At 38.2% G+C, this 12,378-nt stretch overlaps 2 protein-coding genes across 4 annotated transcripts; both read right to left on the bottom strand.

The window, feature by feature from the left end:
- Nucleotides 1-59: 59 nt before the first annotated feature.
- galla-2 (MIP18 family protein galla-2) lies at nt 60-2,995 on the bottom strand. Of its 2 annotated transcripts, none has more exons than XM_086980218.1 (3): nt 2,708-2,995; nt 2,139-2,229; nt 60-1,622 (listed from the first exon to the last, which is right to left on the bottom strand). In XM_086980218.1, exons 1-3 carry the CDS (start codon nt 2,833-2,835, stop codon nt 1,440-1,442), a joined length of 402 nt encoding a protein of 133 aa, XP_086836344.1. In that variant the 5' UTR covers nt 2,836-2,995; the 3' UTR covers nt 60-1,439. The 2 variants fall into 2 exon arrangements, with proteins under 2 accessions (XP_086836344.1, XP_022645881.1); XM_022790146.2 differs by having other exon boundaries at nt 2,049-2,229; nt 2,708-2,990.
- A 238-nt stretch (nt 2,996-3,233) lies between these two features.
- Nucleotides 3,234-12,357, bottom strand: Mccc2 (methylcrotonyl-CoA carboxylase subunit 2). Of its 2 annotated transcripts, XM_022793775.2 has the most exons (13): nt 11,924-12,352; nt 11,046-11,187; nt 10,609-10,752; nt 8,742-8,911; nt 8,242-8,450; nt 7,794-7,957; nt 6,557-6,690; nt 6,289-6,406; nt 5,956-6,047; nt 5,547-5,669; nt 5,193-5,332; nt 4,275-4,323; nt 3,234-4,084 (listed from the first exon to the last, which is right to left on the bottom strand). In XM_022793775.2, exons 1-13 carry the CDS (start codon nt 12,251-12,253, stop codon nt 3,986-3,988), a joined length of 1,914 nt encoding a protein of 637 aa, XP_022649510.1. In that variant the 5' UTR covers nt 12,254-12,352; the 3' UTR covers nt 3,234-3,985. The 2 variants fall into 2 exon arrangements, with proteins under 2 accessions (XP_022649510.1, XP_086836311.1); XM_086980185.1 differs by lacking the exon at nt 10,609-10,752 and having other exon boundaries at nt 11,924-12,357.
- Between the last annotated feature and the right edge of the window lie 21 nt (nt 12,358-12,378).

Here is a 12,378-nt window from a genome sequence, read left to right as displayed (position 1 = left end):
CGCACTGCTTTTTAGGAAGTATACAGTGAAAATCGATTATTGACAGATAACCGAAGATCTTCGATTTTTCATCATGATTTATTAAATTTTACTAGCAGTGATCATTCTGATCCGATAAGTACTAGCAGCATCATAACAATGATGACCCCTCACCTCCACGTGCCTAAATTAGGTTTACTATAATTATACAATTTCTAGTAGTATCATATCTTTCCCCACTTCAAGATGAGTTAAACAGGTGGACTGCTGAGGATACGACTGGTTACTTAGCAAAAACAGCAACTTGAATATAAGCCATTAAATCTCAAAGCTAAGCGACATCTCGATTAGTTTAAAGACACCCAGAAAAGAATCACTGTGATATCCATAATAATAATAGTACCCAAAAAAATCAGTGGTTCAATTATTAGCTGTTTGTATAATGTACCCATTTTTGTTATGAATTATTATTATCAAATCCTATTGTATCAATAATAATAATAAATGTTGACCGAAACTGAATTTTTCGTGTGTATTGAAAGATATACGCCAAGCTGTCGTAATCATGTTTCATGCATAAAGCATCTACGATCAACAAAAATATTCCTAAGACGGGATAAAAAACATTTGGGTTTACATAAGTTTAAGTACTCATAGATAACGACAGAGGTACGATATCTTGTCTTTGTTTGATAACTGACGACTTTTTGTTAATGTTTACTGCGCGTGTACAACAACAGTGTGTACAAACATTGACACCTAACACTAACGTACGATACCCTGCATTTATGCCCAATAATTTGTCTGCTTTATTGTGCTGTCTATTAAAAAGGCTAGTCCTCGTTCTGAAATTGAGCAGTTCCTTTAAAATAGAAGCCAAATTCTAAAATGCTGAAACTCAAGTTTAGAAGTAGCGCATAAGATACACCACACGACCCTACTGAGAAAGACAAACACGTACTATTAATTATACATAATAAACTATTCGTCTCTAAAATTACTTATATTATACTTTAGTCATATCTACTAAGGGACAGTCGACAAACTAACATAATCACATAGAGTAACAGAAATTCCTGATAGCACTGACACCGATCTTGATGCATCCGTTTGGCGGGGACGAGCCTATTTTACAGAGAAAGGTCCCACTCAACATTTCTTGAATTTCATGCCTTTTTTAAAGCCTTCTCTTGAATTAACATTTGCATGATATACAAAATAAAACAAATGAACTACCTGTTTAGTCCAATGACAAAAGGCTTTCGCACGTACGCGTTTGAATTAATAACACTTGTAACTTGGACCCAGACTTTGTTTTCAATCGAGTTACAAAGATTCACTCCATCACCAGTAGATGTTCAACGAGCCGATTCAAGAAGAAACCTTATTTTGCCTCTAGTTAATGACACTACTTCAGACGTTATGGTGACCGTCAATAGACCTTTGCCGCATGAAATGCTCTAGTAGTTGAGTTCCGAAATACATTTGTTAACAACGGAAAGCAGGTTGGGATTCTCCAGGGCAGCGGCTACGCGCTCCTTATCCTGAAGCTGTTTATTAATGGCCTTCTCTTGGTCATGCTTGCCTGGGGTAATCGAAAGGTCAATCTTATATTCTCGAGGAAGTGTGCGCAATAGCTTCACCTGGAAGCATAAAAAATAGGTTATAACCAATGAACCTGGCATTAATGCTGTGTGCATAACAATACATGCTAAATAACCTAGGTGTTATATGTGTTTCACATCGAGTTAATTTATTAGCGTTGTTTAGAAAAGATAGACATGCTGGATGTGATCGCACCTTCCTGTTTTACTTCAATAAACATTTTATGCACTAAACAAGACTACTTTTATTGCATGCTAATCGACTGATATAGTTGTAAGAACTAGAATAGATAAAGTCATATCATGCAAAGGCATGCCGCTTACTTAAAAAATACTTATAAATTTTAACATCAGGCACCCTTATCTACCTGATAGAGCAAAACGGTTACGCTATTGTTGATCCTCATGTATATCGGTTTACTAAACACAAAAAAATTCCATCAGATAAGGATTTTCCAAATTTACCCGAATGCACAGCCCAATCAGCGTGGCCATTGAGCAGTGCGGTATAGTCGGCGTGAAGTTAACCTGCACGGTCTTGGTCTGTGAGCTGACCTTTATTAACTCCTCGGCCACGACCTTCAACTGTTCCAACGTCAGAGGGTGCTCAGGGTCATTGATGTCTCGGATCAGGTCGAACACCTCACTGAAAGGCAAAAGCATAACATTAATTTACAATATGTTAGAGAAGGTAGGTGTGCACAAGATATGTGAGACAATGTAATATTACTATACGATAATGCGCGAATTTCGTGCATAGTTTAGAACATAACATGCTAATTAAAATAACCAACACATTGAGACCCATAAAAATCATCTGTTTTTTACAATAATTTGAAACATACTAACTAACAAGAAATGTGCTAGAAAATCCTAACTAGGGTAAAGCATTTACATGTATCCCTATTTATCGTGTTGCCAATAGGTCAATAACTAAACAGTGTGCCGTGTACGGGTGCGAAATGTCCAAGTCGACGTTATGTGGAAATCTATTTTCAGGCTAATATCTATAATCAGAAACTTTACTCTCATTTACCACAATACATTCAGTTCTGTTTTTAAATATATTTTTAAACAAAAATCAATGTTCCCAATCCTCTAGAACTTGAACTTTCTCAACTTACCGGGCGTCGATGGGGTCTTCAACGTTATCGTCCAGCTCGGCAGCAGTAACGGGTCTTTCTTTAACAGTATCGAACACTTGCGGTGTGGCGTTCTCTAGCTGAGAATCTCCAAAAAAGCTAAAAACCATCTTACCTCACGGCAAATCTTTATGTTTTTGCCTGTTGTGTTTTGTCTGTATTCAGGAAGAGACTCAGTTAGTTAATCGAGATGCAAATACAAGTAGCAACAAATATCAGCTGTACAGCTCCACCACAGAACGAAAATGAAAGCAGACACAAGGCAATTCTACTAGCAGACGACACGAATTCAAAGAGGAAACAATTACGCATAGTCCTACGCATCCAAGCAAGCCAGTCTTAGGTGCTCTGTGGGTACGCCCGCAGGATTCAAAAATTTACATTCTAATTCCCTAGATTGGATTGTCTAGGTTAGAAATATTAATACCCTATATCAATGTAAAACGTTCGATCATGATGAAGAGCATGATCCAGTTTACCATTCTTGCTCAATAGAAAACGATAAATACCCTTTGCAAGCTTACAGTTTATTAGTTTTAATGACTACAATCTATTAAATTTTACTCTCACCCACATATTAACTTCTTTTATATCTGTTAGCAAACAAAGTTGTCACTTCGCATAAAATAGTAATTGAAGGAATTCCACTTATATTTTTCTTGTATTACAATTTTTAGAAGTCTATAAATAAACCATTTTTAGTAACATTTCTCGTAGACTTTCTATTTTTGAGTTGCATCTTCTAAAAAAGCACAGTGTTCATTGACAAATCACGGGTAAATATGACATTAACGTGGATGGCAATTATGGTGCAGTAGTATTCGGATGCAGAAATTTGACAAAACCCAAATCAAGGAACCTGGCAGCTCTTCATGAGTTTACTTCACATCACGATGACGATGATGATGATAACCAGATAGAATGAAATTTTCAAAATAGACGGCCAGGAAGAATATAAAGATCGAGAATTTTTATTTCCAATAGCACTCACCGTACAGTGGTTTGGGCTGGTTTTAAGTCTCATTTGCTAATTCACTAGCATTGAATAATAGTGTACTTGTGCAAAGATATTGGTCGAGACTCATACAACGCATTACGTCTTTGCCCCAAATAACGTATTGGACTAGTCGCATTCGCTAAAATTAAAAACGTTAATTACTATGTACATATTCCCCCTAATGCACGTATATGTCAATCGCTTTAAGCTTCGACGGACCTATTCGTCTCACACATAGCAGCATCGAAAGCACGCGACTAGTTTTACATTCGGAAAACTCCAAAACGGCTTTTATTTTGCACCAGCTCCATTTCTCGGACCCTCTCCTTGTTTAAAGCCGCATTTAGCGATAGGCCAAGTACCTGAAATAATTCAAAGAGAGACGTTTGTATTGCCTTTTGCTGGACAAGATTGAGACGGTTCTATATTTTGTTGAATCAATGCATATTGATTGAACCCGTGAACGGCTGATTAGCAAGTAAGTTGCTATGGTAGCAGTACTACAGTACCAATGTCAACGATTATATTTTATTTGCTCAGTCTGTCGCATACCTTTCGGGTATCGCACGGATCAATCACTCCATCATCCCACAGACGAGCGCTGAAACGAAGCTTCAATATTAGACAGTTTGCTTGCAGCTTCGATACGTCAAAGATACAAGAAATGGCTTGCAATGAATTCACTTATACACAAGGTAAGACAAGTAAGTTCGTACAAAAATAAATTTGGTGGACTGTACCTAATACAAGGAGAAACTTATTGGTTAAGCGAAGAACGGCTGTCATGTGATGTGTTTACGTCCGATGAATTTCAATTTCTACCGTGATTATAAACTTCCTTTTTTCCACAAATAGAGAGTTTAATTCATGGTTAGATTTTGTGATTTCTGAAAAATTCGGAAAGGATCTCCAGGAGGTAAATCCTTGATACATTTTAAATTAAGGACCTGAAAATTAATCGAAATGGCCCGAAAAATAAATGTGCCTGGATTTTTTTTATATAGAAATTAACGGCCGTTTCAAAGAGCGAAATATCAATTGATTATTGATTGGGTCGTCATGGAAAATTCCTTGCGTGTTTTTGTACGCTTTTTTCAGTTTGATTTTTTTGACTTCTTAGAGCCTTTGATCTGCTACGACCCAAAAATAAAGTCCAATGTTTTGTTTGTAGCGCATACGAACAACACTTCAACCAGTTTACATCTACCAATATCGCTCGACGCACGGTTCTTATTAAAAAGATACTTGCTGATTAAAGAAGGAATATTCTGAAAACGATTAATAAATGGTTTAAATCCTCAATCGATGTGGCGAATAAATGTTATATCGAATAAACGTGACCGTGACTTCTAACACGTAGAAGAAAAACTGTTAAGGTGCTTGCTTCGCTTAGAAACGATTCATAAGAAGGTGGCCGGATTTCGAGAGCGTTGAACCTAGTTAGAATAATTTACTGAAAGTGTGATTTACCTCGAGTAGTATGGGCTCCCTTCGAATTCGTATTTTTCAATTATAGGTTTCTTGATAGCGGCCTCCTCTTCGGCACTCATAGCGGGCTTGCCTTCCCGTAGACGGATATCTTTCTGAACTTGGGCCAATACGCCGGCAGCCTGCAATAGAGCGTGAACGAAGCTTAAGCCATTGTTTGTTCGATTATCCTCTGCGAGTAGTTTTTCATTTATTATACAACTGTATATTTAATAGTTACGGTGGTCCGATTTCTGTAGATATTATATTTTAGCATCAAAGGTTTTTTGCATTGACTTTGATTTACACTATGCACGCTTTACACTTAAATTATGACACATACATTTGTGTCCTTACCTGTTCCCCACCCATGACGGAGATACGTGCGTTTGGCCACATATAAAGGAAGCGAGGTTCGTAGGCGCGACCACACATCCCGTAGTTACCTGCGCCGTACGATCCTCCAATGAGGACCGTTAGCTGAAGCGAAGGCGTAATACAACAGACCCTTGTAAATTCTACATTTATACTATATTAAACGAAACGAAAAGAAAAGTGTATTCAAACAGTTTTATTTATTATAAACCAATCTAATTAGCAGACACAAAAAGATGATACATTGACGGTCATTAACTATTTTGACACGCTTCACATACCTAATAACGTAAATACTTATAATAGAGACTAATCAAAAGTGAATGTTTATGGCTTTCTTAAACTTTTTACCGGTGCTCAGTTGTTCGGTTCAACTCTTACTTAAGGTTACCTTGGGAACGCGTGCGCAGGACACAGCCGTTACGAGTTTGGCTCCATGCTTGGCAATTCCTCCCGCTTCAGCATCTCGTCCCACCATAAAACCTGTAGAGCGTCTCGCTAATCTAGTTTACTTTTACATAGTTTATTATAGTTATAATCAGCAGTGTCGGATTTAACAAGCGTCAATTTCAAAATATTTTTAGTGTTTAATTATCGAAATCACAAATAATGCAGTTTTCATAAAACACAAAAGGTGTGTCAATAGCGCGCCATAGCCGCTAACCCGTAACACTGTACGGCGCCACAGACAACCTCAGCGATTCAAGTAAACATTATTCTTTACCTGTAATATTCTGCAGAAAGATAAGAGGGATACTTCGTTGCGAGCACAATTCGATGAAATGAGCTCCCTTGACCGCGCTGTCTGGGAAAAGAACACCGTTGTTAGCCAATATCCCCACCTGAAAAACAAGCTTGTGATGAAATCTACTAGCCGCACTAGAACGTCGGAGAGAATAGTATGGGGTTCCATGACCTACCCGTCCCCCACATACACATCAAACACACCATTACAGAAAATGCTTGTCAACTATATATATTTTTTTTCTTACCGTTTGTCCGTAAAGTTTAGCAAATCCAGTAACAAGTGTCTCTCCATATAGTTGTTTAAATTCGTGAAACTCGGAACCATCAAAAACGCGCGAAATCACTTCTCGAACGTCATACGTTTTCATCAAATTTGATCCTGAAAATGAAACAAACACGTAAGAAAAACGTATTATTCGAAATGTTGTACTAAACACTACGGAAGCCATCGTCGCATTATCATATAGCAAAGATAATAGAGAAATAAACCATTGCGTAATATAAATCATGAGAAAGTGTTATTCTAAAAATATCCACAAACGTGTTATTTTATAAGATATTCGTATCGACACAGGCCTAACAGCTAATTATGTCTTGGCAATATGTGTATCGATAGTGAAATGAGACTGAATATTAAAAAAAGAAACGTCGTAAACGCATCGAAAGTGCCATTCGGATAAAACCGGCAGGTTCTACATCCTGCGTTTCTCACTATGTTGATCTTGTTGTGAAACTGACAGCTTCTTATTATTATTACTATTATTAATTATATACCATGCTATTTAAGCCTATTGCCATAGCTTTATTTAAGTTACAAAGCTTTGCTTTTAATTGGTGCTTTAGGAATGGGTGTTAGGCGGTAATTAACAACATTTTCAATGCTCATCAGCTTTCTGTTATTAAGGGCAGGACTTTATTGTAAGATAAGGATTCTATAGCTGAGAAATGTGGCCTGTAAAAGCCACATTTTCGATCTAAAGAATAACCTTGCCTTGATTTTCTGAACTCGACTAGCATTCAACTACCTTTGGAAGACGAAATGAGCTCATATCTCTTAATAATAAATATCCTCGGCTGAATCGTTGTTCTTTAACTCTTTAAAAATACGAAATAGGTTTTTTACCACTTGACATGTCTTTAAAACATGAAACAAACGCGAAATCTTGTGATCTAGATAAAAAAATCAGAACAAATCATTGTCCTTGTAATGCTGCCGTAGTTCACGTTCAAGTCCTAAACTTTGGGATATGTGAGGTAATGTAGTTTCGAAAGCGAGTTTTGACACACCTAGTTTTACATTAAGATTAGCCATTTTAAGCAACGCAAGACCGAACCTAGACGCTCAGAATAGTCATTCAGGCTTCTAACGATGTACGTCACTTGGCCATAAACAAATGGAAGCAATGAGCAAAAACTGCCATGATTTTCTAAAGAACACAATGTGAATACATCGCGTCAATGCGATTGACTAAAATGACAGACCCACAATTCCGAAGAGATCGTTCACGTCGAAGACAGGCTCAGCCGCACCTCCACTGAAGTCTAAAGACTCACTGGGAGTTTGTCCAAGATCAGCAACGAGTTGACGGGTTATATGCAAGGCGTGTGTATCGTCCAAAGCATAATGATCTGTCACGCCGCTCTGTCTAAAAGTAGAACACAAAAAACGTCCTAAATGTCCTATAAATCAGACGTTCCTCTTAGGCTAGTACCTGCTATGTGATTAATTCCGATCTTTCGCGATAAGGCATGCTTGCTTCAAAAATGTTTGTCGTTATTTAGTGCTGTTACCCCATTTTCCAATTATATCGAATTGGCAAAATGCTTTTTTTTTTTCGCACTGAGATACTTTGAAGTAGAAATGCGGTAGTGACCAACTATAGAAACAAACACGATAAAGTCATTTGTTCTGTCTGTGATTGCTAAACACCTGCAATGTAAATCGGCACCTCCAAGGTCTTCCGCAGAGATGTCCTCCCCAGTGGCAGCCTTTACCAGTGGTGGACCTCCTAGAAAAATGGTTCCTTGTCGCTTCACGATGACGGCTTCGTCGCTCATCGCAGGCACATATGCACCTCCGGCTGTACAGGAACCCAGGACAACGGCTATCTGCGCAACGCCGTCAGCTGACATTGTCGACTGAAATGGCACTTTCGATTAATACACATCAGCAAGCTGTTCAAGATCATCTAGTTGCAATGTTCTTAGACCACTCTTTACAACTGAACATTGTAATGTGGTAATGCTCTTGTTTTTAGACGATTAAGTCAATATACAGTTTTATTTATATTTGTAGTTATGGCAAACCTGGCTAAAACCATGGTGCCATAAGAGACTTGACCGAAAAGAAAACATAAAGGATTCAGCATTTAAGAAGCTGACAGTTAGAATTCTAGAATCTATTACATATCCGATCACTATGATTCTGACCTGGTTATAGAATATCCTTCCAAAGTGAGTAGCATCTGGAAATACTTCAGCTTGCTTAGGCAAAAAAGCTCCTCCCGAGTCCACGAGGTAAATGCAAGGAAGGCATGACTCTCGAGCGATTTGTTGTGCTCGTAAATGTTTTTTAACTCCTTCAGGATAATACGTCCCTCCTACGTTGTACAGAGAAGATAATATCTATTTGTTAGGTTAAATTGTGAACTGGATAAGTAAAAAGAAAAGTGTCCTTATTTCAATGCACTCCGAAGTAGAATATGTCTAATATTGATTTTGTGATATAGAAAAGCTTTAAAAGTTCTCTCTAATAAACATCTGGTAATGAAGAAAGTATAAAACAAAAATTGCACTCAGTAAATGAGTTGCTAAAAGCATTCAAATTACCCTCAAGCCCAACATGAAAAAATATGGCACTTCCATCTACTCAAAATATAAATAACGTTACCTCATATATGTTCCAAATAACCTTTGCACTTAAAACTGGTATGCAAGCAACTCCCTTGAGAGGTCCGCTAGTTTATTTTCATCATTATCAACAATTTGCTGTATTGGGCACCTTTTTTTTAATTTTCCAGCAGAGTTGACAGTATAACCCTGATGTGTTGCTAAAGGACTGACGTGTGAGAGTACAATGCTATTCTAAAATATTATTCGAATCGATATCATTCCATTTCCCGCCTTAGCAGAATAAACTCGGTGGGTCAAGCGCACATTAAATTAATTCTGAGCTAAGAGAATGAGTCTCTGTGGTATCGACCTGCATTTTTGAGCATGAAACCTACAACTAAAGACGTCAATGGGCTTACAGCAATGATAGGAACGGACAACAACGGATTCGAACCCTAGGCGAACCCCACTGCTGCGCAAGCGCATATCCATCTAGCAACGTGTCCCCAAGGCCGCACCTAAGACAGGCAGAGTGAAAGCGAAGCCAAGTTGATAAGAATTCAAAGGAACAGACATCTCCCCTTAAAACTAGAGGAAAACCTTAGGAGCTATCCTTTATTATAGAGTAAAAGCAGAGGCCATAGGCTATGCGAAGTAACGCTTCTGCTGTGAAGCAAGAGTCAGATTCCAAACACAAGAAACTTGATTCGAGTAGTGCATTGCGTCACTCCAATAGCCTCGGTGACCGATAGTGTAGCGGCTAACTTTGTAGCGACCCCTCTAAGTAGTGGATATAAGAGGCGCCAAAGTAACACTGGCAAAGACTATCGGAGAGCTACGTAGAAAGGGTACTGCTGGGATAACTTTTGCAGGCCACGTGCTTTCGTGAAATGCTAAGCTTGGGGAAAACCGAAGAAGACAATGAAGTTTGACCAAAGCAAACGTACAAAAAAACAAAAACCAACCAAAAACAATACGATACGGGCCACATTTGTCACGTCGCTATCGCCTAGCATAGTAAATACCGACACGCTCTGTTGAAGCCATTGTTGTGTGACCGAGAATTACCCAAAGCCCTTTTTTACAAAATGTTGCCAGATCAGAACGAACTACTTGCGAAATAAGGTATTGCGTACAGCTACGAGCAAACGCCTTCATGATTGCAAGACGACCTGTGAAAAGGCAACTGTATCTAGTCAGCCAAGCAAGTTGTTTCATAATGCCGGTCGGCAAATAATGTCCATCAAAGTTCGCGGTTGCCCTAGCGAACGTGATGCTCTCAGACATGCTAAGACTTTATTACTTCATTAAACATGCCTGCTAAACTGATGAATAAAAGTACGCAGTTTAGAATGGGGACGTCCCCAACGCTGCAACTAGTATTATCGTAAATGATAATAATAATAACAACAGTACAAAAATAAGCACAAAAAAATTAGCGTTCAGTCTTATTCTGGTTTTACACCTTTAACGGTAGCGTCGTTAGCGACAATCATCACCTGCCTTCCCGACACTCGTCCGATTCCAGTAACGAGGCCGCCGCCCGTAATTCTGTCTTCGCCGTACATGTCCCATGCTGCAAACTGGGACAATTCGAGGAAAAATGAGCCTAAAAATGAGGACGAAATGAGAAGCCTGTGACTCATTTTTCTGAATATAGGAACCGCTCCTTTGGTTATTAATAACTTGATTTCCGTGGAAATACAAGACTGAATGAAATGTATGACATTCAAGAGTGAAATCATTTTAAGCTCCTCTTTCCTGCTTTTTCATTTTTTAAATTTGCATTGTATTTATTACAATACTGGCGTTACAAGTTCAATCAATGTCGTCTAAACCACCATCCGATCTAGCAAAGCAACATTCTAAGTCGTGTATTTCAACATGATTATTGGTACTGACCCGGATCGAGGAGCGTGTTTATCCTCTGTCTGACAAGAAGTTTTCCTTTAGACTCGTGTCTTGCACGGGCTTTAATGCCCCCGCCCTCACAGATAATGCGAACGTTATTGCGCAGCTCTGATACCAGTTTGCGCATGGCATTCTGCAATTAAAGTGAGCAACGGGACTTACTGTACCTTTCGTATTATTTTCACTTTAATATATTTGTCATTGAACTACGGAGTCTCTAAACATAGGAGATATAAGTCTGGACGCTAGGTAAGTCAGCATATTACTTGTTGATTGATATACGAATCTTCAAAAAATGAAGTGTCTTCGTGCTTTAATATAGATAGATTTGAAAACATCTTTGGATATATCAAATTTGAGCTACAAAGAGAACGATCTCAGAAACGGTGAAAACGATCCAAGAGGTCTAACGATCAGTTTGAAATAGATCTATGTCCTGAGTAGCATGGGGCCCATATGAACAGTAAAAGCAGTTTCTTTACATACTGGCTTATTTATTCCTTACATATGTACAGGCCCATTTAAAGCTACAAACGTCTCAAAAGCAGTAAGTTCCAAGAATCTTTTTTTTTTTTTTTATAACTAGAAATGCCCTTCTATTTAATGAAAACGCTTATTTGAAGCTTTTTTTTTTCAACATTTTTAATGTCTCAACTGAAATCGAGTTAGTTGAACGGTCGGTTGCTAAAGTTATAATAGCACAAGTATATCGTTGCTTGACAAATGTCAGTTTCAGTAATGTATATATATATATATATATATAAATTAATGGAGATTTCGCTTAAATATAGCGTCATTGACATGTTTAATAATATATTTCTGCGCACATTAAATGTCCTTTGAACCATATGCTCTTTGATCGCGCTCACCTGATTCTCCTCGAACTCGGCGCTGGCGCGGTTCGGATTCGAACCCACAACCTTCCACTCACTTGAAAATCCTGTAAGAGCTCGTGTCATCAGACGAGTTCGAAATATAACCTCACGAAGCGCTATCATTTTACAGTATAGCATTGTATGGTTCTCCCTTGAACCAATCAGATTATATCTCTTTGATCTAATGCAACCTGTGTCTTCTATTAACAGAGATAAATACAGCTGGATAGACACACAGACGAAACGGCGACAGAAATTGTACGGCGCCTGCGCAATGTCCAAAAGGTCCAGTGTAATCACAAGCGACATCAACAATCCGTACATAAATGTCCTGGCATTTAGATATATATCAAAAAAATATAAACATAATGTTGACAACAGAGATAACAAAATTAACAAAGTTTCCTATAAGCACATGTGCAATCAAAACCCAGTTTTATTTTTTCTCG

Source organism: Varroa destructor, unplaced genomic scaffold (assembly GCF_002443255.2).
Source record: "Varroa destructor unplaced genomic scaffold, Vdes_3.0 BEIS01000002.1, whole genome shotgun sequence".
Lineage (NCBI taxonomy): Eukaryota > Metazoa > Arthropoda > Arachnida > Mesostigmata > Varroidae > Varroa > Varroa destructor.
This window is presented reverse-complemented; position numbering and strand designations above follow the sequence as displayed.